The sequence below is a fragment of the Xiphophorus hellerii genome, chromosome 10 (assembly GCF_003331165.1).
Source record: "Xiphophorus hellerii strain 12219 chromosome 10, Xiphophorus_hellerii-4.1, whole genome shotgun sequence".
Classification (NCBI taxonomy): domain Eukaryota; kingdom Metazoa; phylum Chordata; class Actinopteri; order Cyprinodontiformes; family Poeciliidae; genus Xiphophorus; species Xiphophorus hellerii.
The window spans coordinates 3,505,924-3,532,818 of record NC_045681.1 but is presented as its reverse complement, the minus strand read 5'-3'; the positions used below and the strand labels follow the sequence as shown (position 1 = coordinate 3,532,818).

Sequence of the window (26,895 nt, the reverse complement as noted above, 5' to 3'; positions counted from 1 at the left end):
TCATTTTGTCACGTTGCAATCACAGTGTTTTATCTATTTATTGGGATTTTTTGTGAAGTGGTACATAATTGTGGAATGGCTGTCACTCTTATATCTAAAAGTCAGGAGTCTGCAGACTACAAGTGGGTTTTCAGTGGCTCTTAAAGGTGATCAATTACACTTCCTTGAACAGGTTAGGATTGAACAAAACATGTTTTTTACATCTTTTTGAACAAAATCCTTTTTAGATAATGAGATTTTAAGGGTTTTTTGGATGATAAGTCAACAACAAAACACTTGTCTTTTCCAGCAGCCATTTTACGCCGCATACAGGCGTAAAACCAGCTGACCAAAAGTGGTGGAACTCTGCTTGGGTTGCTAGGAAACGGGCTGAGCTTAGCCTGGGTTGCTAGGAAACGGGCTGGGTTCCGCTGGGGTTACTAGGTGAAGGGTCAGTGCCTGCTGATTTGTGACATTACATTACTGAGATTTTTTAATTTTCCAGACACCAAAAATTTTAAAATGTTGACAAAAGCTGTCTGGGTGACTTCTTTAGACGTTTTCTCTTTTTTTAGAAGCAGCTGAGACCCAAATGGAAGAATAAAAATGTGCAAAATGCAAGTTTTTCATAATATGCCCCTGCTAATAGCTGGCTTGAAATGAAAGGAACCATTTAATGTTTTTAAATATGGATACATTAACATTTTTTTTTACTTTTAGGGCTGAGAAATGGTCTTGTTTTTCTAGAAGATTTCTGAGTTCCTTCTACCAAATTTTTGACTTTTGGATCTAAATTTCAAATTTTCGACTTTTGAAACGCAGAAATTTTCTGGTTGTTTCTGGAACATTTCTGAGATTACCCAAAGTTTCTGAGTTTCTTCTGCCAAGTTTTCAACTGTTGGAGCTCAGAAATTTTCTTGTTTTTTTCTAGAAAATTGCAGAGTTTCTTTTACCAATTTTTTTTTATTTTTAAAATGCAGAAATTTTCTTGTTGTTCCTTAAAAAAATGCTGATATTAATCTAAAAGTTTCAGAGTTTCTTCTACCAAATTTTCAACTTTTGGAGCTCAGAAATTTCCACGTTTTTTTTTTTTTTAATTTCTGAGATTAACTTCATAACTTCTGAGTTTTTTGGCTGAAATTTACTCCCTTTTTTTAAAAAAAAACCCATAATATGCCGTTGTAGAATTGAGCATTAAGAAAGTCTACACCTAAATCCAATTAACAGTCGACATCATCACTTGGAAATTGATAGATGCTCTCCATTCATAAAGTTTTATCTCACTGATGCATTAATCTATATTGGCTTAGCAGATGCAATCACGTCTGAATACATTAATTTTGAAAGTGTAATTTGAATAAATCCCAAAAGCTTCGCTTTGTGATTCCTGACAGCTTCATTTCTAATTCAGGTCAGGCTTTCATCACTGATTTCATTCCCTTCTTATATCTCTGTCGCGACTTTAAAAGACGTCATAAGATGTTGCTTATTTGACTACTTTACTACACACACACAGAAAAAACCCTTTATTGGTCTCCTTTCAGATCTCTACCTCTGACTCATTACCCAGCTATGCTCTTATATTTTATTCATGCTTCGCTCACCATTTGTCACTGTTCCTCCCCCCGCCGGCTCTGCCTCTGTCTCCTAGGGTGTCCGTTTGTGACGAAGACAAGCTGACACATAACGAGTTCATCGGGGAGTCGAGGGTAGCCCTGCGCCGTGTGAAGCCTGACCAGACCAAACACTTCAACATCTGTCTGGAGCATCCGCCTCCTGTGAGGAAGAGAGGGAGTAAAACAGGAGGATGAGGAGGAAAACGGGGAAATAAATGTGCAGGGGGGAGAAATGGCTGCAGGGTCGTGTAGCTGTCTGTGTGCTAATGCTTCCTACGTGACTCATGATGCTCTGAACATGGACAGACGAGAGGAGTGGAAATCCAAACCAGAAGAGAGTCGGTCAAAACATCGACGTTTATCTGTCTGTAGGCATAAATAATTACTTATGGGCCTTTTCACAGAACGTTCCCCAAAGCTATGACTGAAGGAGGGGCTTTAATTAGTTTTAAGTCCCTTTCTGTGTGACATCCAACTAAACTGTGACTATTCATGTTCCAACCTAAATAATTTTATTACTTACAAATTAAACAGTGAACAGTAATAATTAGATTCATTAATAGAACCATAAAAATTCAGTTTTTTAATATTACACTGGTGGAAACTAAGTAACTTATGGAAAACCTTTTTTGCCATTAAAGAAAAACAGAAAAGCCCAACAGGAAGTCATAATTATGAGATTCAAAGAGATAGAAAGTTGTTTCTCTAAAGAGGCTTACTCCTGTGGAAACCCATATCTCATAATCATGACTTGGAAATTCAAAATTATGACTGTATTTTAAAATGTACTTCCTATCATAATTATGGCTATGTATCTCAAAATTATGAACAAAAGTTGAAATTATGACTTTATTTGTGACTTTCAAAGTCATAATTATGACTACCTGTTGAGCTTGTATTTTTTCTTTCATGGCAGAAATGGGCTTCCATAGGTAAATAGTTACATTTACTTGAGAAACATTTAGAACAACTTGAACCAAACTTTATGGCATCATAGCTCTACTCAAGTCAAAGCAAATGTGAAAATTCAACACAAACTTTATAAATGGGGAAGAAAGTTTCAATTAATTTGAACTAAAATAACAGCAAAGACGTTTTATAGGAAAGCTGAGCCACTCCACTTCTTTTTATATATATATATATATATATATATGTATATATATATATATATATATATATATATATATATATATATATATATACAGTATATATATGCACTTCAAATAAAGGCTAAACTACCCAAAAAAAGCAGCAGATCTTTTTCCTATTTGATTTGTTTGAGTTTGTAATACTGACCCACTGACATGGTTTGTGCCTCCCTCAAAATTACAAACAGAGAATCGTGTCTCCTCCTATGGAGAACAAATAGCTTTTCGCTCAGGCTAAATGTCAGCGAGGTCACGTGCTCGAAACGATTGCTGCGAGATCAGAAAAATGAAAGGTGAGGAGGAAGGGCGAGAGGCGAGGAGGGGTCGTCAGAGACTGGGTGGAGATGAGAAACAAGTGGATTAAAAAATGAAAGGCGGCGCAGGGGGGCTGGTGTGTGAAACGAAGTGGGATGAAGCCGCAGTTTTGTTCTTCATGTGGTATTAGATGATCCCTCTGAGGCTGGCGGCCACTCTGCCATCAAACAGAAAAGCCCTTCTGTCATCCTGCGAGCCAGACGCTGCTGCTTCAGCCTCTAACTCTTAAAAGCGGCTTCGCCTCCGGACTGATAGATCCGTCCCTGTCTCCTCATCTTTCTGCCGCGCCGCCGTCACTCATCCCCTCCTAACATTTATCCACTTCTCTCGCTTTCTGCCCCCAGCTGCCCTCGCCGACGGCGATGAGCACGGCCCTGAGAGGAATCTCCTGCTACCTCAGAGAGGTGAAACATTTGTATAATCTTCTGTTTGTTTGTCTAAGTTAAAGGTCTGAAATGATTAATCGTGATTAATCAATTACTCAAATAATTGTCTACTGATTTAGTTATAGATTAATCGTTAACTGGAGTAAACAGGCTTGAAATAAGGCCGTTTGGTCAAAGAACAACCTACTCGGAGCAGTAGTTAAGCCAGAAGTGTACAAAAAATATATACATTTCATTTTTAAGACAAAAGAAACCTTTGTCTGTACAGATGTTCTATTCAGGATTCCTCAAGTAGCAGTTTTATCTTAACCTTCTGGAAAAAAAAAAAGAGTTTTGATTTCACAAGATTAGAGTCTTAATTCTGAGAAAATTCAGAATTTTTAGATTACATTCAGAATTCTGAGAAAAAAATATTCTGAGGAAAAACAATTCTGAGATAAAAGTTGGAATTGTGAGATTAGAGACAGAATTTTGGGAAAATTCCTAATTCTGAGAAAAAAAGTCCGAATTCTGATGGGGAAAAAATCTGAGAAATTCTCACTTTTGGATTGAATTCACTTATGGATTGAGGTGATTATACAACAATCAGAGCCATAATGGGATGATTTAGATCTAAGTCTATTAATGCATAAGAAGGGTCTAGTCAAAGTCCAGAGCCAAAGCTAATGGAGAATCTGTGGTAAGAATTCAAAGTGAATTAACTTGAGCTATTAAAAAGAAAAATAAGCAAAAATTTAAGTGTATGGATGTGCAGATGTAAAGGAATAATTGAATCATTCAATGTTTCTCTACTTTGCGTTTGTCTGTTGATGATTCTGGTTATAAAAAGACAAATTGTGACGACATTCACTGGGTATTATTAATACTTTTCTAAGGCACTGTCCCCAGTACCTTCAACCATGGCAACTGCAGAAAAACTTTAAAACTTAACAAGCATAGTTAATGATGAAGACACTAACTTAGCAAGGAAAGTTTTTCTCTAAAGTGTTTGTGGGTTGTCAGTTGCTGATTTTGTTCAAGTTGATGTTGCTGCTGATGGATGTTTCCAAGTAAACAAGTTTACGTTTGAAATCAGATCCACATGTACTTAATGTCTCATAAAATTAGCAAAAGTGTCACGAATGCAGTTGGTTTGTTGCTGCTTTAAAGGTTGAGTCCCTTTTAAAGCAGCAATGAAAATAAACAGCCCCACGGATAATCCAGCAGCAGCATAAAGATGTCAAAACAAACCAAGCGTGAGACTTTAGGACGCGCGAGCCAGCAGTGAGTTCCAGCTCCAGTCAGATCGACTGCTGAAGGAAGAGAATGTCTTCCAGCAAAACTGTTTGGCCTCAAACATTAAGATTTTCTTTACCATTTTTACTGACTATGCAAGAGAAACCCGACACTGTACAAAAAGAGTCATGCTACTGATAGCAGCTGTTAATGTTAGCATTTTGGCTAACCTTAAGATTGTAGGTAAAATGTTTTCATACTGAATAGAGTTAAACAACATGGTAGTTGTAGCCCATATACGAAACCAGACACTGTTTAAAAAGAGACATGCTACCGATAGCAGCTATTAATGTTAGCATTTTGGCTAACATTAGCATTTTAGCTTGTTTTCACATAAAAGCTCAACGTAACATAATGAATAGTGTAAATCAATGTTAGTCAACATGCAAGTGATAGCCCTCTTGCTACTCATAGTATTTTAGCTTATTTATTTAGCAGCTTTTTAGTAAGTGTTATAGAACATGCTAGTGATAGCCCATATGCGAAAGGTAGAATTTATGCTAACATTAGCTTTTAAGCTCATTTTGATATAAGAGCTCAATGTTAGTCATTGGGTACTAACATTGAGGACTATCACTATGCAAGTGATAGTCCCCTTGCTACTTGGATACTGAATGGATTAAGTGTTAGCCAAAAGTGGCTAAGATTAAGCTTCTGAAAGGGCATAAACCTCTGATCAATTGAAGCTCTGTGGGATAATCTGGTCTGTGGAAGAAACCCAACCATTTGAACAGATGGATTGGGTCAGATGAGTGAAACTGTGACACAATTTGGAGTTTTTACAGAACAATGAATCCAAACAGACATCAAAACTTGTTTTAGAATCAGCATAGAAGGCTAACAGTTTGCCTTTTATGCTACGCCTGTAGCAGGGAACCAATAAGATTAAATAAACTATCATTTTTGTGAAGAGTAGCACTTAAATATTCATCTAGAATTATAGAAACAGCTTCTTGGTAGTTACAAAAAAGCTTATGGTCAAGGTGCAACTTGCTAAGTGACATTAAACCATATATTAATGGGTGTGTATGTGCATATTCCATTTTTAAGCCTCTTTGCATAATTTTGACCGATTTGTATAACTAGCTCCTGAAGAACACTTTATATGCTTTAATAAAAGCCCAAAATGATGGTAGATGGCATAAAGAAGACTATTTTTCTTTACTATGCCTCAAATGATCATTGTTTCCAGACACATGAAAGGTAAAACTGACATATTGAACCCTGCAGCTCCAAATGAGACTAAATAAATTCAGAAGCTGATTGGTGAAAAGCTGGAGTGAAGGTTTGGCCTCAGGCGCTGAACAAAGCACTGGATTGGTGGACTGGAACAGGTTCATTAGCAGGATTGTACCTTCAGGTTTAGCTTTAGGTGAAGATGAAGTTACAGGATCAATCTTCATCCAAATTAAAGCAGCTGACGCAAAATCCACTAATGAGCCAATAAAATCTTTTGTTAGGATTTAATAACCGAGCCCAACCAGCACCTTGAAGTCCCGTCAGCCTCATTAATCAGACTCAAGATAAACTTTACATCTTCTACCAGATTCAAGGTTACTTCATTTGTCTGCTGAGACTCTTGTTGTTCTCCTGTCTTGCACCCAACAAATCCTCCCTCCTTCCTGTTCATTTCTCACTGTTTCCAGCTGGCTCCCTGTTTGTTTTTCACCCGCCTAATGAGTCGCTCTCTATCGATCTGTGAAGGTCTGCGCCGTTGTTCTACCAGCTACCTGGTGCAAGTCATCCTCTCTAATTGCGAGTTTCTAAAGCTCGCAACTCACCGAAGAGTTGACAGATGGCGGACAGGCCGCTGGCAGCGGCGGCGGCTCCCTCGGAAAGAAAGAGGGAAGGGATTATGATGAGGGAAGCGGTGGACTGTGGGGACGCGGATGGACGTGTTGCATATTGATCGACCGCCTCATCCTTTACAGATAAAACTTAATGAGAGATTTAGAGATACAAAATACAAACTGATGTAATACATACTGGTAGTTCTCATGTGACATCACATGTCTGTGAACTTTGTAACTGACAGCCATCTTGGGAGGCAGTTGGTATAGAGTTCCTATGACAACAATAAACAAGCCACAAGCTTAGAACTAGCTCTCGCCTCGTTCCTATCCAAGTTATAAACAATATAAGTGCATCACAATTATTACTCGATCACAGTTTTTGAGTACTCCACCCGCCTCTGTGTAATAATAAGATAAATATCAATGATATTTACTGTAGTACTTAGTGTCAAACTAGCAAAGTTTGCTTAGCTAATGTAGCTTTTATCTGCTAGCTAAGACAGACATGTAACCTGTATGTGTGTTACTACATGTGCCTGCTTTCTCAGTCACTAGATGCTTGTTATTCACACAGTTTGTACGTCCTTTGCAAATGTATTCACTCTTTGTAATCACTAGGCAGGTAATTATATCGTAGTATGAGATCGTAGGCAGCTTGTCCACATCGTCTGACATATTTTCCATTCTCTGTCTCAGACAGGTTGATTTTGACAGCAGCCATTTTGTTCATGTATCTTTCCCTCAGACATTGGTTAAACGTTTTCACATATTTTATTGTTGTTGGTCTTGAAGCCATGGATCTGCACACTTGCCTACTAAGATGGCGCGGATCACTTCCAGTTCAGATTTGTGGGAAGTTGGAACTATGTATTAGAGCTGGACGTTGTAGCTGAAAAGCTTAGCACGATATCAGTCAATGTCAATAATTATTGATTAGTTTTCTGTTTAAAATATCTGAAATACTACCAAACTGGTGGCCTGACCTCTCCTGTTATATCACTTTTCACTCTACACCGTTGTTGTTTTTTTATTTCTAAGTAGTTATGAGGTAAAGTGGCGGAACTTTAAACTGCAGCTGCGAGTTACTCAACAGGTCGTTGCTAGGTAACCAAATGTGGGGGTGGGGGGCTTATGTTGCTAGGTAACCAAAGAGTGAGTGAGTTAAGTTCCTATCCAGTGAATATTCTACATATTGAATATTTAATCAGGCCTATTATCCATTGATATTGATCACGTTTTGTTGTGATATATATTATTACTGATTTAATGTTCAGCTCTATTTGTAATATCACCAAAGGACAAGCAGAGAGCGGATAAAAAATCGTCCACCGGTAGTGATTCAAAACATGCATCTCTTCTATAAATAACGTACATATATGTAAGCTGAAGGCTGTAGTTTGGTGAGTCATGGGCCCTAGAGAACATCTTCTCTCTCTCTTTTTCTGCCCGTTTCTTTTATGTGTCACTTTGAATCTGCCCTGTCGGTCCACATGTTTTCAGACGACGCTTTGCCAACAGTTTGCCGTTACCCAGAGAAAAATCCTGAAGCCGATTTGTAATTGTGCTTAGTTAATGTTGTGATTTTAAATTTGTAGTTGTGCTTAGTGATTTGTTGAAGTAGTTTGTTTGTTAGGTCCACTGTAGGATGAAAGTTAAAGAATAGAGATCTGAAAAACATAATCATTGTTCTGACCAAGGTTGTTAGCTAAAGCTAAAATAGCAAAAACCGAAATAGAGAAAAAATATTCATTAACTGAAAAAAATTAAAACGGTAATTAATGGGGAAAACTATAGCTAACTGGAACTATATTATGCATTTAAAAAACTAACTACTGTTTTATCCCCAAACAAGCAGTTTATGTCAACTGTTGGCAAATTACAACTGTTGGCAAATTACGGCACTCCATAATCTTCCTGGTGGCGCTTACGCTAGTTCACAAAATGGCGACAGCAAAAGTTGGGGGAAAACGCCAGAGTCAGTTGGTTGTTCAACAATGATCGATTGGTATCTAATGTTGAGTATTCATTACCCAATCAATGTGTTTATATACAATCACAATATAATAATTTGGCCTATTTGAATTTTGCACCAAAAAATTTACCAAAGCATGAAAAAACTACTATAACTAATAACAGCTAAACAACATTTAATTAATAATAACTGATACAAAATAGCAAACACATTAAAACTTTCTGAATTAGGCGAACAAAAAGTCATAAAACTAAAATTAAAAACTCAAACCTGTTATATGCCTGGTTATTTGTAAATACTTTCTAGCAAACTTAAAACTGGAAAAGTTAATAAATTTTATATAGATATGCCAGAGATTTTATGAAATCTACAAATAAAATAAAACTTATTTGTTTACTTTTAGGAGTAATTTGACTACATTGTAATTCTTACTTTTACGTGAGTAATTTTATTATAAAGAATCTCTACTCTTACTTGAGTACATTTTTGCGTACTCTGCCCACCTCTGATACGAACACAAACGTTGTTTTCCATGCTGAGTATTTACATAAACACGAGTCGCTCTGTCCATGTGCAGCACACAGATCTCGTCCTTTCCTGTCCTTCAGTGGGAGATGGAGCAGCAGAGAAGTCTGGAGGAAAGGGGCCGTTTGCTGCTTTGCCTCCAGTTCCTGCCCCCAAACAGTGACGGGGACTTGAAGGGCGAGGCCAAGGAGAGAGCTCGGGGTGGACTCTGCGTGGGCGTCAAGCGCTGCGCCCACCTGGCAGCCATGGACGTCAACGGCTTCTCCGACCCCTACGTCAAAACGTGAGCTAAAACTGAGACTGAAACTGTGTTACTGCCACTGGATTTTTATTCTCTACGTCAAACTCAAGGCCCGGGGGCTAAATTCGGGCCGCCTTAGCTTTTTATGTGGTCCTCTGGGCTCCAAAGGGACACATATTGTTTTCTTCAAAATCACCTGGATCAAAGAAAATTTACCTGTATGCTGCCAAATTACTTCAGTCAATCCCTCCAGTTTTTGTAAATTTACGCTAAATGGACAAATGCTCACATTTTTTGTGCTGATGCATAAATGTGATTTAAGTGTGTTAGGGCCACATTAAGAAAATAAAAACAATAAAATTAAGGGAATAAAGTTGTACAAGAAGAAAGTCAAGATGACACGAGATTATAATATATAATCCTAATATTACGACTTCATTCTCGTACAACTTCTCAGAATATTTCAACTTTACTATGTTAATACTACGACTTTATTCTCATATTATTAACACTTTTATTCTTGCAATATTAGGAAATTTTATATTATCACAATACTATGACTTTATTCTCACATTATTTCAAGTTTATTCTTGTATTACTTTATTCTCGTAATTTTATTTTTAAATTTTTTCTTAGTATGGCCCTAATACTCCGTCGTACAGAGTTTATTGCAGATTCTCTGCAAAAACTATAAAAAAACATTAAGTTTAAGTGATGCTAACTCCCACCTTCAGGTGGCAGTGTTTCTTACTTCTCCTACTCTGCTTGCTCAGCCTTACTTGATCTCAAGTTATAATGCATAATCAATACGGTGAGTAGCAAAAAGTCACATTTATTGTCAATAATTCAAAATTAGCACCACAAAATATTTGTGAAATCCTGGAGGAATTGATAAATGTAAAAACATATTCAATAGATATTCAATATTATTTAATTTTAAGAAGTACTTATTAAATGCAGAGACAGATATTTATTGATATTTTAGTTGTTGATTAATTGAATCTATCAATACATTCTGGCACAACCAGTTTCTGGTTAAACTTTGCTAGTTTTTGATAAATATTCCCCCTCAGTTCACCGTTGTGACCAGCTGTTGCCTGGAAGAAACCCAAAATCCGTTTTCTCTCAGAGGCGGCCCAGCCAGTCATCTGGCTCACCATTTGGCATTTGTCAGGTCTTTGCACTTGCCCAACTCCCCTGCGCTCAACATGTTCACGAACTGACTGCTTAATGTCTCATATCCCCGCCTGCTACTGATAGACAAGATGAAAACAAATGTAAGGCAGAATCTGAACAATAATTCTTTCTGGTTTTAATAAAACCACCTGGATCTAGATGTTTCTGTGGTAGCCGTTTACAAAATGAGTCTAAATCAGGTTAAATTTGGGTTGGTCGCCTTTAGCAGCCTGTGTGTTGACAGTTACACCTAAAATTAACTACAACAAAGTATGTTTATTGAGAAAAAAATGCAAAATATAAGTTGTTTGCAATCAATAAGTCAAACAAGAACTATTTAAATTACAAAACTAATAGGACAAGTGGTTTTTCCAAATTTAAAGGCAACCAGTTATTCAGAATTCACATTTTGCACATTTCTGAACTTCCATTTGAGTCTCAGTTGCTTCTAAAAACATTCAGCCAATTTTTGGCAACAAGTTAATGCCTTTTTTTTGGAGTCTGGAAAATGAGTCACGTCAAAAACCTCCCGATTGTTGAGTTACATTCCACGGGCACCTCACCGTTACCTAGCAACCCCAGTGGCGCTCCGCCTGTTACTTAGCAACCCAAGAATGTTTAGTCAGCTAATTTTTACCGCTGTATGCGCTTCACAATGGACCTTACCAGAGGGGCCGCTTTTCATTGGCAGATGCCCATTCTACGTGGTCACGTGCGTGGCCGTCTCACAAACACACTTAGCTTCCCGTTAGCTAAGTAGAATAGAATAGAATAGAATAGAATAGAATAGAATTCAACTTTATTGTCATTGCACTGTCACAAGTACAAGCAACGAGATGTAGTTTGCATCTATCCAGAAGTGCTCTACGAGATATAAATATTTATTCACAGATGTACAAGACTATGTATGTATGGACTATAAGGGGTTATAGCAAGAGATATACTGTAGATATTGTGTATAAATATAAATATGGGAGCTATATGCACAGATTATACAGATTATACAGAATATACAAGAATGTTAGGGAATGGATTATAGATAAATAATGGCAGATAAAATTTACAGGTTGTATGTGTGTGTGAAGAAAACAGTCCGTGATGTGTGTGTGTGTGAGGATAGTCCATGTGTTATTGTTGTATGAGAGGATAGGGGAGTACAGTCCTTATAGTTTATGTTTTATGTCAGGAGGCGTTCAAAAGCGTGACAGCTGTGGGAAAGAAGCTGTTCCGGTGCCTGGTGGTTCTGGTCCGTAGGCTTCTGTAACGCCTCCCAGAGGGCAGGAGGGAAAAGAGTGTGTGTGCTGGGTGAGTGGAGTCCTTTGTGATTTTCCCGGCCCTTTTCAAACACCGCTTCCTGTAGATGTCCTTGATGGCAGGGAGCGGTGCCCCGGCGATATACTGGGCAGTTTTCACCACCCTCTGCAGCGCCTGCTGGTCGGAGACAGAGCAGTTCCCGTACCAAGCTGTAATACAGTTGGTGAGGATCTCTGAGGACAGGTGGTTCTTCCTCAGGGTCCTCATGAAGAAGAGGCGCTGATGCGCCTTCTTAATGAGTTTGGAGCAGCTGGTCGTCCAAGTCAGGTCCTCGGAGATGTGGACTCCCAGGAACTTAAAGGTGTCCACACACTCCACCACTGTCCCCTTAATGTGGATGGGTGGATGTGGGTCAGCGTTCCTCCTGAAGTCCACGATAAGCTCCTTGGTTTTCTCGGTGTTCAGCTGCAGGTTGTTTTTGTCGCACCACTCAGCCAGACGGTCTACCTTCTCCCTGTAAGCGGCCTCGCACAGCATAATGGCAGAACTGATACAACTTCTACACCTTGAAGCCTGTCTGCTACACAGTCTTACGTTAGCTAAACAGATCAATATGCAATGTGTCTGTATCTGACATACACTAAAGATTTTATTTTAGCAGAAAAGGCTTTGGACTAAACTGTTACTCGTGTTAGCCACGTTAGCACCAAGTACAGCTAGTCAATCAACCATCGCTGTGTTCAGGGAAGCGCTGATTAATAATCGAGAAATAAATATCAAGCCTGGAAACTTGATATCGTAACGGACTGAATGTTATGTTTTTAACGTAATCTTTGCTCGTCTTGCGGGGCGCAGGCGGTTGCCACGGTAACAGGTGTGTTTAAACTACAAAGAGAGAGAGAGTAAAAAGGTAGGAGTGGTTTTGAGTTGATCACCTGTTCGGGTTATTTTACCTTTGTTTACCTTTGCTGTGGCGCATTACAGCCGCTGTAGTTTCTAAACGTTGGACTAATTACCTCGTTCGTTTGTGAGTTTACGTCATTCACAACAAACATCAAATAGAACAAATATATTTCATATAATTTTAACAAGTGGCTTCTACCGCAGTAATTATGTGAAATTAAATTAATTATATCCCAACTTCAGAAGATTTGCCTTTACCTTTACAGAGCTCTTTGGTTCCTCCTATCAGTCTGTAGCTTCTCATATTGACATCATCAAACCAAATTTCAGATCTACCATAACTGACTGACACCTGCTGGCCTCAGGTTTGCAACCAGCTTGTGACTGGAAGAAAACCATTCACCAACAATAACTGTCATTGGTTTTAGCTAAGCTAGCTTGACTTTGACAACCTTAACATGTAGATGTGCTGAGGAATGCGGCGTTCTGCGGATCAGTTGCAAGAAAACGGAGACCCACATATGAACTCTGACAGATCATCAGTAGAGCAGCTGTTTAACGTAGCTAATCAACCGCTGCTGTGTTAGCCATTTATTGGTGACAATTTTTAGAGTCAGATATAAAGACTGTAATGGATGTTGGACTGAATGGGGGAAGCCGGAGTACCCGGAGGGAACCCATGCATACACGGGGAAACTCTGCCACCGTGCAGCCCTCGCTTTTTTATATATGTTGCCTCACATTATTACTGGTTCATGTTATGTTTATTTATGTGAAGCATCCCTTTCATGTTTGGTGGTGTAGTGGAGCCAACTGCAGCACTGAGAACAATTCATTCAGCAGGTCATGTTTTCATCATTAGCTGTAAGTGGAAAATCGTCAGAATTTCTCTGAAATGTCTTGTATTCAATTCCTCTAAAGGCCATCATGTTTTTCCATAGTATGTTGTATATATATATATATATAAACATATATATATATATTTATATAATTATATATAATGAATGGGGGGAAGCCGGAGTACCCGGAGGGAACCCATGCATACATGGGGAAACTCTGCCACCGTGCAGCCCTCGCTTTTTTATATATGTTGCCTCACATTATTACTGGTTCATGTTATGTTTATTTATGTGAAGCATCCCTTTCATGTTTGGTGGTGTAGTGGAGCCAACTGCAGCACTGACATATATATATATATATATATATATACACTGCTCAAAAAAATAAAAGGAACACTTAAACAGGTGTTTAACACTTAAAGTGTTCCCTTTATTTTTTTGAGCAGTATATATATATATATATATATATATATATATATATATATACAGTATATACTGTATATATATATATAAACATATATATATATGTTTATATATATATATACAGTATATACTGTATATATAAAGAATGGGGGAAGCCGGAGTACCCGGAGGGAACCCATGCATACACGTGGAAACTGCCACCGTGCAGCCCTCGCTTTTTTATAAACAGAAGTATAAAGGACTAAAACTACCATAACTAAGAAAAACTATAATAAAACAAAGCAAGATTTAATTAATTAATAACTAATAAAAATGAGCAACTACACTCTAAAAATGAATTAAAACAAGTCACAAAAGAATTTATTGCAATTTATTGATCGCAATAAATTGCAATCAATTACTGGTTGCTTTTTTAGAGTCAGATATACAGACTGCAATGGATGAACGTGGATGTTGGACTGAATGGGGGAAGCCGGAGTACCCGGAGGGAACCCATGCATACACGGGGAAACTCTGCCACCGTGCAGCCCTCGCTTTTTTAAACAGACGAATACAGGAACTAAAACTTCCACCAAGCAATATTTAACTAAAAATAACTAATAGAAATGAGCAAATACTAGGGAGGCCCAGATTATCTAACTCTCACCTCTCTTTTGAATATAAAACATCAGCGCTCCATGTTGGCTGGTTTGCTCTTATCTTTATACTGCCGCATAAATGATGGGGTGACAGCTTTTTTAAAACGCCTCCAAAATGAAACCTCTTTCACTGGGTTATTGTCTTCGTCAGAGGTGATATCCTGATTTTGTCCGGGTTTTGACTGGTGCCTGATGTTCTGTGTCTCCATCTTGGTTTTTGTGGCAATCTTTGGATGGACTGCTTTTGATTGTTGCCTGAATTTCTTTGCTGACACAAATTGGCGACGGACTGCTTTCAATTTTGAGGTCTCTGGAAATTCTGTCTGTGTTTTCACAGACTTTGCTGTCTTTCTTTGAGGTTCTGGGGACTTGGGCAAATTTTCTACTTCCTCTGAGCTTTCAAGCAGTCGCATCTGTTCATATAGCTGGAGCTGTCTCAAACAACACTCATAACTATTTTCTAGGAAAGTTCTCCTTTCAATTCCCTCAGGAAGCGACGCAGTTGTTTTCCACAGTTCTTGAAGAAGTTCGTGTAAATATTGTTGAAGGTCAACAATCAATTTAAATAAAGGTTGTGGCTCTTTTGGACATGGGAGAAGCAAAGGGATGGGGATTTCAGTGTTGTCATGTTTGTTGACTTCATCTTCAGAGGTTTGGTCGTCAGGGACCTCAGGGACGTTCTCTAACTGGACATTTTCTCCAGTTTGTTCATCATCGACATTGTCCTCTTCAACATTTTCTAGGGTTTGATCATGGGAGACATCGGGAACTTTCTCTACCTGGATGTGTTCAGACACAGTTAGAGACGTTGGTGTATTTTTCATGTCCTCACAGGTCAATGGCTCTTTCTCTCCTGGCTCATTGTCTGTCTCCGGTGCTTCATACATTGATTCATTTTCCGTATCCAGTTCAGTAGAGAAGACAGTTTCCCTGCTATGAGCCTCCTGTTCTAAGCAGTCTGTCTGATCATCTTGTTTTTTCAGAACAGTACTATCATTTTTTTCATCTGCAGTTTCTGTGGATGAAATCTTACCAACCGATGGAGGGAAATCTTCTTGTGAGGTCTTCTTAACATCCTGCATCGATTGTTCCTCCTGTGTTTGAGCCACCGGATCTTGTGTTTCAGGGATAATTTCCTTTATTGTGATCTGTAAGGCGTCCTGGATTTCGGTGATTTCAATTGAAATATGTTGATCAATAGGAGCGCGTAGCTCCACCCAGACCTTCAGTGGTAGCGGCTCCTCCTTCTTCTTCTTCCTCTTCCTCTCAGGTGGTCCGTTTTTTCCTTCATCATCCACAGTCTCCTGTGTTGCATCGATGGGTTCAATGATGAGTGAATCGTAAAGCTTTCCAGTATCGTCATCCAAACTGTGTTCATGTTCTGCTAAACACATCATGAAGGGCACCTTCTTTTTCTCGCTATGCATCGTCGTCGGTGGCTCAACTTCCCTCACAACAACATTGTTGGGTGTATCTATCTTAATGATAAGATGGTTTGACGACATCCTTCTTTCAGTCAGAGATAAATCAGTTTTCTAGTAGATTCTGTAAAGATTTCACACAAGCTCAGTGTCCGTTGAGTATCAAGCAAAGTTGAACTTCTTTTGAGTGTCGAAAGGAACTCCCAGGTGAATGTGTCGCGAACGGCTGCTATGCGGTTGTGACAAAGGTTGATCAATATGACAAGCCTAAATAAAGGTTTGATGTCACAAAATTCTGCCTATGACACGGTAGTGTGATGTCACACATTGTGACATTACACTACACTGCACTACGGTGATGTCACGTTGCCATGGTTTCCTTTGAATTCAAACACTGATACTGTAATATTTCAAACACTCAAGAAAACATCCGTTTATTCAATACCATTTATACCTAAGTAACATATATTATATTGTAAACTGTTTATTTCTTTAGCAGAATGGCATGTTATGGTAGTAGGAAAGTAGGATTTAAATTCCTTTTAATAATATTTAATCGAGCTGTTTCACTTCCTTTTGTGTAATTTGTCTGTTCAGGTGAATGAATACTTTTAGTTACCAAGTCTTTGACGCTGTAATCGACGTTGTGTGTCCAGCTTTTGTGGTTCTGAGTCCAAATTATTTTGCCCGTCTGGGGTTTAGGTGTTGCATACCAGACGTCCAGCATAGATTGATGCTCTGACAGTTCACACCTATTTCAGGATGAACTCTCCAGCCTGCTGTGTTTTATTGCCTCTTATGTTTTGGTCTTATGAGGCCTTTGGAAGACGCTAGATGACATTTTGTAGGCATTTTTTAAGATTTGAGTTAACTCCACTGAGGATAATGGTGACAAGTTATCATTTCGTACATGGAAGCTATTTTAAAATGTATGTTACTCATATTTAAAGGTGTCATTGTTGACGTCTTAAAAAATGTGCTGATCTCCAGCTCACAGAGTATCATCTTTGGGATGTGTTTTACCACAGAAGGGGAATCAGATTATAGAGATATTGCTAGTGTCATGAGGTCGTCTGGAGTTTCATTACTCACTGACGACAGGAAAGTGTTGCTGTGTGTCTCTGTCTGTGTGTCAGTGGCTCCACCAGGGAGTGCAGGAAGGTCCTTCAGCTGAATTATGCAACTTGACAGAATGTGAACGAATGAGATGTAAAATCCCTCTGTGTTGTCACTGGCTGGGGATTGCTGCTGTGCCTTTGAGGTTGTTCTTGACATGATTAAAAGGTTTAAAACACAGCAATAGCATGCTTCAAAGGTACATTTTTTGCTTAAATTAAATTTGCTTCTATCTAGAAAGTTTTTATTTTACAAAAAAAATAAGAGTTACTGCAGACATTCAGGTCTGAATCACATTACAACCAGCTTTTAACTTATCCTGGCAAAAATGATCAATAATATTTTAAAGGAAGCTAATATAGCTAAGCTAATGTGGGGGAAGCTTTTGTGGCTAATATACAATTTAACGCTAATATATGTAGGTTACCTATATTTTATGGCACCATTCCCTTTGCTAATATACAGTATGTGTTGGGCAGCGATAGCTAGATGGGTATTTTATTCATTCTGTGTGAGTAGAACAACCGCTAGGATAATATAAGACAAGCTAATGTAACACATACAATAGTTACATTTAAGTAAAAAGAGCTAATATAGATTATGCATTAGCTACATTTATGTAGAAGAACTAACGTGGCTAATACATTAGCTACACTTTTGTAAATGAAAGAGGACCAAATGTGACTCCTATATGCTACTGTGCTACTGATGGACTGGCTAATATAATAGCTAAATTAATGCAAGAGAAACTAATGAAGTTGCAAGCACAGAAGCTAACACAGCTAATATAAACATTGAGTTAATGCTAAAGGATAAGTTATAAAATAGCAAAACATCATATAGTAGCAGCTAACATAAAAGCTAATATACCTAACATATTAGCCAAGCTAAAGTGAGTGAAATGTTGCTAATATAAGAAGTTAGTTAATAGAAGAATAGCTAATTTCTTACATCTATCTCTTAAACTCATACAGTCATTGAAAAGTTAACTCTTAACTCCTCTAAAATGGTTTTGTTATATATTCCTTTATTTAATCAGGTAAACCCCGTTGAGATCTAGATCTCATTTTCAAGAGGGACCTGAGCAAAAAATTTGCAATACATAACAACCTGGTTAAAAGATAAAAGGTTACCTGGTTACAAGTTGTTTGATAAAGGTTATAAATAAGAAGGAAAGGCAAGAACTACAAACCGATGTTTGTATTTAGACAGTAAAATTTTTGTTCTTTGTCTTTTTAGCTGGTTTTACATAAACAACAAGATTAAAATATAAAAATGTCTAATTTCTGATATCTTACAGTGCACAGGACTGCAGTTTGTCTTGCCGTTTTCTCTATTTTCTTCTTTCTCATCAAATTTTCTCACCATCTTCTCAGCATCACCCAAACCCACTCATCCTTCTCTCACCCATCTGATACGCCGTTCGTCCCATCATGCACCTGCGTTTCGCTTTACATGCATGCTCACATCTTTGGCCTTTGGCGGGAGCTTCTTCCCAGATGCTTTGTTGTGTCTGAGAGCGTGTGGGAACATACGCATCCTGAGCTGTGGGTGGTGGGTGGAAAGCAAATGTGAATAGTGATTTTTTTGCCATTCTCCTTCCAGCTGGCTCAAAAATATCCTACGAATTTAAAGACAGCCTGTAAACGCTGCTGCTGTTTGCAAGTCTGTGCTGTGTTGCTGAGCTATTGGTTTTTCTTTACTATTTGACACACCAAGTTAATTTAGTTTGGGGTTTTTTGAGAGTTGGTTTGTTAAACAGAGTTGGGTAGTAACTATGATAGCACTTTATTTGAAGGGATGTGCAACGTTAACACTTTTAATTGACTTTTAATATGAATTTTGCATTAAAATGGTCATTAATTACCAAATGATGCTTTATGACTGCAGTCATAAACATTCAGTCTTATGCATAACCCTTCAAATAAAGTCTTAATGTAACTAGTTATACTAACTTGAGAAACTTTTTGAGAAAAAAAATACTTTTAGAACTATTTTTACTACGCTGTACTTTTTACTTTTACTCGAGTAATTTTAATTTATGAAGTGCCGCTACGCTTTCTTGCTTAAAGTTTCTACCCACACTGCAAAAAACTCATCTAGTTTCTAGTGCAAATATCTTAGTACAATTAGTAGTGAAATAAGACAAAACTAACTTACAGGAAACATTTCATATAATCGCAGTGCTATTGCAAGATTAATTAATGTAACAGCTAAATTGATGCATTCATTTAGCAATGATAATAGTAATAATTATAACAAAGCTAATTATGTGCATTATAATTAGCTAATAAAGCTAAAACAAGAGAAGCTGACACTGTTAATATAAAAAACAAGTGAATGCAAAATGAAATGTAAAATAGCTAATCTAATAAAAGATTAAATAAGATGGTAAATTTACCATTTACTGCTGTTTGTCTAATATATCTAATATAGTAGCAAGGCTAGTGCAAGAGGGGCTAATCCAGCTAACAATAAAGCTAAGCTAACACAAGAAAAGCTAATACAAGCGAAATGTTGTTGAATAGTTGAGTAACTGTGTTCCTGGAAATGTCTCCAAACTTATGCTAAATTTATCTTTGCACTTTCCTGCTGAATCTTAAGGATCAGTCATGATTTGTTGTCATGTTTGTCTGTTTCAGGTACCTGAAGCCAGATGTTCAGAAGAAATCCAAACACAAAACAGCCGTCATAAAAAAGACTCTCAACCCAGAGTTTAACGAGGTAACCTCCATGTTTGTGTGTGTAACTGCGACAGGCGTTTTTGATTTCAGAGTTTGCTTCTTTTCATCTTCCACCTAATTTTAGAGAATATTGTGTGACCTTCTGACCTCTTTCTTCTCCCCAGGAGTTCTTCTATGAAATCTCCTTCACGGAGTTAGCTTCTAAGACACTGGAGGTCACAGTTTGGGACTACGACCTGGGAAAGTCCAATGACTTCATAGGTGAGTTTATTACAAAAACACTGATGAATAACAATAAAGGTGTTTTTGTCTTTTTAGACCTAATTATTTCTAATAGCCTCATGTACAATTCTAGATGTTGCCCAGCATATTTGCAGATGTTCTGAATTAGCTGTTAGCATAAGAGCAGTGTAGCTCTGTGTATACTCCAAATGGGTGTCGGTTTGTTTAAAACTTACCACAGGCTACAAGGTGCAAGTGATCACATCTATTTGGGTTGTTCTACCCTCCTGAGACCCAGAGAAAAAAAAGTTTTTGAATTTCTTTTTTTTTTACACTACATGACTCTTTGGAGTGAAAAAACATCACTACAATTGAAAAAATTTCAAAACATGTTTTTATTTATTTTTTAGAGTATGTCCTTTGGAGAGGACATCGGGACTCTCTTGTGGCAAATATGAACACATTTTGAGGCATACATTTACCTCTGAACTCTGACAATCTTTAGTGCTGTAAATTTCAAATGGCTACATCATTTAAGCCAGTGGTTCAGATTTCCAGGCACCTCATTCAACTTATCAAAAGCAAGCTGATTAGTGTAGTTTAATCAGGTGTGTTAGTTCTGTTTTGGTTTGTGGTAGTCCATAAAGCAGTTCTTCTTCTTTGAGATGCAGAGGTACATGTTGCATTTGATGCACTTTATGTAGGTTTTTCCAGTGCACCCTTCTGCTCTGCACCTGGAAGTATTAGGATTGTCCATCATCTGTGGCAAATGGACAGCTCCATACTTTCTCACTTCCTTATCTGGCTGGGGCCTCCTTCTCTTCTGTGATGGAACGTACTCCTCATCATTCGACGCATCAGATTCAATTGGATTGGGTTGGCCTGACTGACTTAATCTCCTCAGGTGTTGTATTCAGACTTGAGCCTGACACCTGAATCTGTCTCTGGTTTGTGCAAAAGGACATGTCCTCAAAAACTTTGTTGTCAATGTACTGCTCAAAGTATTTTGATGGTGGCCAGTCTACACGGTTTGGGGCAGTACAGACAACCTCTCCGGAGTCTTCCAGCACAGGCAGGAATCTTAAGAGACAGACAAATACGTTAAATAATTATGTCCTCTAAAAGTGATAGTTCATCCAAAAAATACTCTTATCTGTCTAAGCTTATCTACTCTTGTCTCAGAAGCCTACGTGTTAGTTTTGGTCCAAAGTGGGCGACGGGCCCTTGCATCCTCAACTTCACTCTCCTCTTCCTCACTTGATGCCTCATCCTCTGAACTCCCGACCTCAAAATCACCGTCAATCTGTCTCTCTTGGTCCTCCTCATCTGACAAATCTATGTCTGAGTCTCCATCAGTAATCCTGTTTAGGATTTTCTCTGCCTCAGTCAGTGAGCTGACTTCTATTAAAACAGGTTAAAAAATAAAAAGCAAATCCTGATGTCCTCTATGGAGGACACACATAAACAGGTTATGTTTTATGCCAACAAATAATTAAACTGCTCTGAAAATTCACCTAACTATTCCTTAGATGTTCATTTACTAGAAGCAATCTGAATATTAAACTCACAAAGCTCATAATTAGAAAATAATATACTTACCTTTCTTCTTTCGATAAAATGTGCTCACAGGGATGGCAGCCATTTTTAAGAATCAGGAAGAAAATTCTAGAAAAGCCCCACCCCCACACATGTCATATCATTGGAGAGCCCAGGATGTCCTCTCTAAGGACCAACAGGATTTAACACAGTGGCATGTATGATTTCAGAGTTATGAACAAAAAACCTATGTGCTCCACAGAGGACAAAAATGTATTGCTGGGTCTCAGGAGGCTACTGAAATATATTTTCCTGCCTCCACTTCCTCAGATTTGTTTTTGTTTGGATTTCTGATGTAGAAATTGGAGCCAAATCTTTGGGATTTACCTTGTAAAGTTACACAATCAAAAATTATCAATAATGTGGATTATTTATGTTGTCATAAAAGAAAGATTTTTTAAGCTAAATATTTAGTTTTCTACATATATGCTTAGTTTTAAGCTAAATATTTAGTTTAGAGGTAAATATTTACCGTCAAATTAAATATTTAGCCTGCTACCTAAATATTTAGCTTGAAGTTAAATATTTAGCTGGAAGTTAAATTTTTAGTTTGAAGGTAAATTTTTAGCTGGTAAATTAAATATTTAGTTTATTAGCTAATAATTTAGCTGTTTTGTTAGCCAGCTAACTAAATATTGACTGGCTATTTAGTTAGCCAGTTAGGTGGCTAACTAAATACTTAGCCAGCTAAATATTTGATTTGGATGTAAATATTTAGTTTGAAACCGTGACATTTATAAATTAATTAGAAATATGACTTAAAAAAATGACTTCCCATCTTTTTCTCTTATTACTCGCTACATAATGGGTATTCTATGGTTAACTTTTGACTGTGTAACTTTATAAACGTCACCTCATACAATCTGACCTCTTCTTTATTTTTATTCTTCAGTGACAAAAAGAAATTTTTTTAAATCAAGTCTCATGTCAGTGATAGATGCAGGCAGATATTTTCATCGGAAAGTGTTTAAAATTTTCAAAAGAATCTCACAAATGAATGATTTTTAACAACATTAGAGGTAAATAATTGTATAAAAACATTTCATCACTCCTTTAAGGCGTGGCTTTCAGGAAACAATGTTTCTGTGTGTCGAATGAGGCTCCTGGTTCTGGATCTCATTGCAATTTAAATATATTCATGTGATGTAATGCAAGTAATAGTGAATGCCCATGGGCATCTGCAGAGAGCCGCTGGGGAGAATTTCATGGTGTGCAATCTGTCAGCGAAGGCGACAAGGGCAACCTAACTTATTAATATTTAATTTGTAATTTCCACTTTCAACATTTAAGCTATGCATGTTGAACTCGCTCACCTTTTAGACTTTAAATCTGGAGTCAGACATTTCATTCTCGTTACTTATTTACACAAGGAAAAATTATTAATGGCACTAATTAACAAAACATCAACGAACCTTTTAAAAGTAAGAAAATAACTCAAAATCAAAGCTAGAAATCAGATTCATGTTTTCTTCCAAATCATGTATTAAATTTCAGCCAAGTAAAAATATACTTTTTTAGTTATACAACTAAAAAAGTATATTTTTGTTTTCCTGCTGAAGTATTTACTGCTATTTCAGCACCATATGGTCACTATTATGGTCAAAATTCTGATAAACTCAATTAAAAAATACATTATTTATCCCAGAAAGAAACTGACTGATCTCCCGTAGCAGTCAGTCAAGCAACAAATCTGAGGAGGCCTCTGACTGAAGACCTTTGCTGTTTGATTCATCTCTTTCATGACATGACGACAGCTGAATTTCTGGGCGGCAGAGACAACATTTCACAGTAACAAACTGCAAAAAACTCAAATATTACCAAGTATTTTCCTCTAGTTTTTGGTGCAAATATCTTAGTTTAAATTAAACAAAACTAACTTACACGGGACTTTTCTGCAAAATATAGGAACTTATTTTAAGTCAATAATTACTTAATATTGATTTTTAAAAATATTAGTTCTACTTGCATATTATTTCACTTATAACAAGACATTTGTTGTTATAAGTTAAATAATTTACCAAACTAGAACTTTTTCATTAATATTATGGAATTATTGACTTTAAAAAACGTATGTATTTTGCTCAAAAGTTACCTGTAAATTACTTGTTAGAACAAAGTCATAATTTTGACATTATTCTCATATTATGACTTTGTGAATTTTATTCTGGTAATTTCATATATTTTTTTAATTTTTCGTATTATGGCCCTAACACCCCATCATAACTTTCAGCTATGAAATCATGACATTTAAAATTAGAAACCTATAAAAACCTAGATATATTTTTAAAATCAGAAATATGAACTTAATGAAAAGTATGTTTAATACTTCCTTAAAAGTTTTTTTTTTTAAATCTCATGGACATATATTCTAATTTATTGAATACAGCGTGTCTGGGTTTGACATTTTGATGACATCATTAGAGGTTCAACCTGATCCCTCATCTCTGGGTTTGAAAACTCTTCTTCTTCTGCGTCTCTGCTCTGGTTAGGGGGCGTTTCCTTCGGCTGCCAGTCGCAGGGCGACGCTCTGCAGCACTGGATCGACTGTCTGAAGAACAAGGGCCAGAAGGTGGAGCGCTGGCACACCCTGACCAACGAGCTGCCCGGCTCCACGGTGCAGGAATGAAACCGGGACAATTCGCCGCACGCTCTGAGCACTTCCTGCATGACTGCGATGGATTCATTTCCCGCTGACTTTCTACCAGGACTGAAAGAAGCAGTAATCTAATGTTTAAGCTAGATGGATGTAATTTAAAGGTGACCTATTATGCTTCCTTCATCAGGTGAGGATAAGTCTGTGGTCTACACAAAACATGTTCATCACATTTTTTGCACAAAATAATGAGATTTTTAATGAGTTCAGAATGAGTTGTTTCAGGGCCTCTGGCCACTTTAAATCCATCCCCCCACTTAGCGTTTACACTCGCAAGTGGAAATGGCTGCAAACAGACGCACAATTACACAACCGTATCTTTGAAAAGCACTAGTAGAGCCTCCTGCACAACCAACAAGAATGATAAGTCTCGATGGTAAGTCAACAACAAAACACTTGCCTTTTCCAGCTGCCATTATAAAGCAGTAAAACCAGCGGGAGCTTTGCTTTGGTTGCTAGGTGACAGGCGGAGTTCCGCTGGGGTTGCTAGGTAACGGCGCAGTGGCCAAAAAGAGCTGGATGTCTTTTTTTTTAATCGCTTGGGTTGTTTTAAGAAGCAGTTGAGACCCAAATGGAAGAACAAAAACACAAAATATTAGAAAACTAACTTACAAGAGCTTGGTTTAAGTAATTAATTCCTTAATATTGATGGAAAGTACTAATTCCACTCGCAGATTATTTAACTTAGAACGAGGAAAATGTCTCATTATAAGTAAAATAATTTACCAGTGGAACTAAAACCTTTTAAATTAAAAATAAGCTCCTATTTTTCACTAAAAAGTTACTTGTAAATTTGTTTTGTTACTAGAAACTATTATTTCACTTAACAAGACATTTTTCACCTGTTGAAAGTGAAATAATCTGCCAGTGGAACTAGTACTTTTTAAAAAATCAATATTAAGAAATTATTGACTTAAAACAAACTCCTTTATCTTGCTGAAGGGTTAATTGTTAGGTAGTTTTGTCTTATTTCAAGTATACTAAGATATTTGCACTAGAAACTATCAATCAAGTTTATATGTATAGGACATTTCAGCAACATGGCAGTTCAAAGTGTTTCACATTGTGAAGACATTAAAAAAACATTAAAAACACAACATATGGTCAACAGTTGTGAAAACCAAGAACAGACATCGAATATGTTGGTTAATTTTCCATTTATTATGGTTCAAAATCAACTCTAACAGGTGGGTATTTAGTCTAGACCAAAAATACTTGGTAAGATTTTGTGTTTTTGCCGTGTGAAAGTATAAAAATGTGCAAAAGATGAATTTTGCATAATAGGTCCCCTTTAAAAATATTCACAGGCGTTCATGTCTGTTTGGAGAACCTAAAGGCAGCAATGTGATCTGATTTAACGAGAAATCCTGCATGTAGTGTGTGTGACATCAGGGAGGGAGTTTTAATTATCCTGCAGTTTGACTTCCAGCCAGCTTTGCTTGCTTTTATTAAATCCTGTCAGTTATTTCCACTAACTCCTGACATTAAATCTTGAAGTCCCTGGCAATAACTTTCTTTTCTTCCCTGATGCTTCCAGAGATTTCCAAGTGGTCTTAATCCTGCCGGACGTTCCCCAGCTATTGATCTGCCTGTCACTGGGCCCAGGCTGATAGGATAATTGGCTCTTTTAATGTCGATGGTTTGTGTGAGTCGTTTGCATGTTTGATGTTGATGGAGTAAGAGAAGAGTTTTATTCTAACTCGCATTTCGACGTCTGTAACAGTTGTTTGATGTGTCAGCTCTGATATTTCTGTCGATGCTTTGTTTTTTATATATGTATAAAAATAAAGCAGATGGTGGCGGTTTAATTAATAAATGACACTATCAGCCTGTTTGTCTAACACAAATCAGTGATGAATTGTTTTAAAAACAACAGTGTTGTGTGGTACCTCTGTATTTTACCAAGCTGCAGGTTTTATCTGTGGTGAATCAGGCTAATGCTAACAATAATAAATAATAATAATAATAATAATAATGGTGTTTATATGTCAATACTTTTGGTGTTTTAACTGTTTTGAATATTTGTTGTTTTGGAAAGTGGGCATGGTTGTTGTTTGTTTCTTTATAAAGCATTTATTTATAAATAACTGGTTGCAAAGTGGCCTCTGTGAATCTCTGCTGTTTATGCGCAGCCCAGTGGCAACTCAATAAAGCTAAATACTGCCACCTAGTGTCCTGGACCTGCAACTGCAGCTTCTTTTCTAACAGGTGAGCAGAACAATGCTTACTTTATAAAAACAAATTAAAAGATTACAAAGAACTACATAGAGAAGCAAGATGCATAATAAGCTCCATGTTTATTGGAAACTGGTAAGGATTTCTAAAAGAAATTAATCTTTTATTTCAAATAGAAAATTCAACCATTTGAATGGGAAACAGTCACTAATTAATAAAGAAATTATTTAAAACAAAAAAAAACATATACCACAATTCCTCCTAAGTAAAAAGTAACAAACTTTATTTTTTTTAAATTTATTACTGCGTTTTATAAAGTTTGGGGTGCAAATGTGTCGCATCACATTTCCAGCATTAGTACATTTAGCAGAAAGTACATGGGTTGATTGACAGCGTTAAGACAAGAAATATATGTAAATATTTGTTACATATTTTAACAAGTATGTAAAAATATTTCATATATTTTTACATCAATTTCTTTATTGAAATTTTGAATATATTACAGAAAAAAACCAAGAAATACATTCCCTTACAATCGTCCTGAA

At 37.1% G+C, this 26,895-nt stretch overlaps 1 protein-coding gene across 2 annotated transcripts in view; it reads left to right on the top strand.

Moving 5' to 3' along the window:
* Positions 1 to 24,722, top strand: part of LOC116727600 (double C2-like domain-containing protein alpha) — a 41,410-nt gene extending 16,688 nt beyond the window's left edge. For both annotated transcript variants that reach the window (XM_032575127.1, XM_032575128.1), the window contains exons 6-11: positions 1,631 to 1,757; positions 3,403 to 3,462; positions 9,093 to 9,292; positions 19,663 to 19,744; positions 19,869 to 19,965; positions 24,012 to 24,722. In XM_032575127.1, the coding sequence (XP_032431018.1) occupies positions 1,631 to 1,757; positions 3,403 to 3,462; positions 9,093 to 9,292; positions 19,663 to 19,744; positions 19,869 to 19,965; positions 24,012 to 24,148 (703 nt within the window). In that variant the 3' untranslated portion in view covers positions 24,149 to 24,722. The remainder of the gene's footprint in view (positions 1 to 1,630; positions 1,758 to 3,402; positions 3,463 to 9,092; positions 9,293 to 19,662; positions 19,745 to 19,868; positions 19,966 to 24,011) is intronic.
* Positions 24,723 to 26,895: the final 2,173 nt, after the last annotated feature.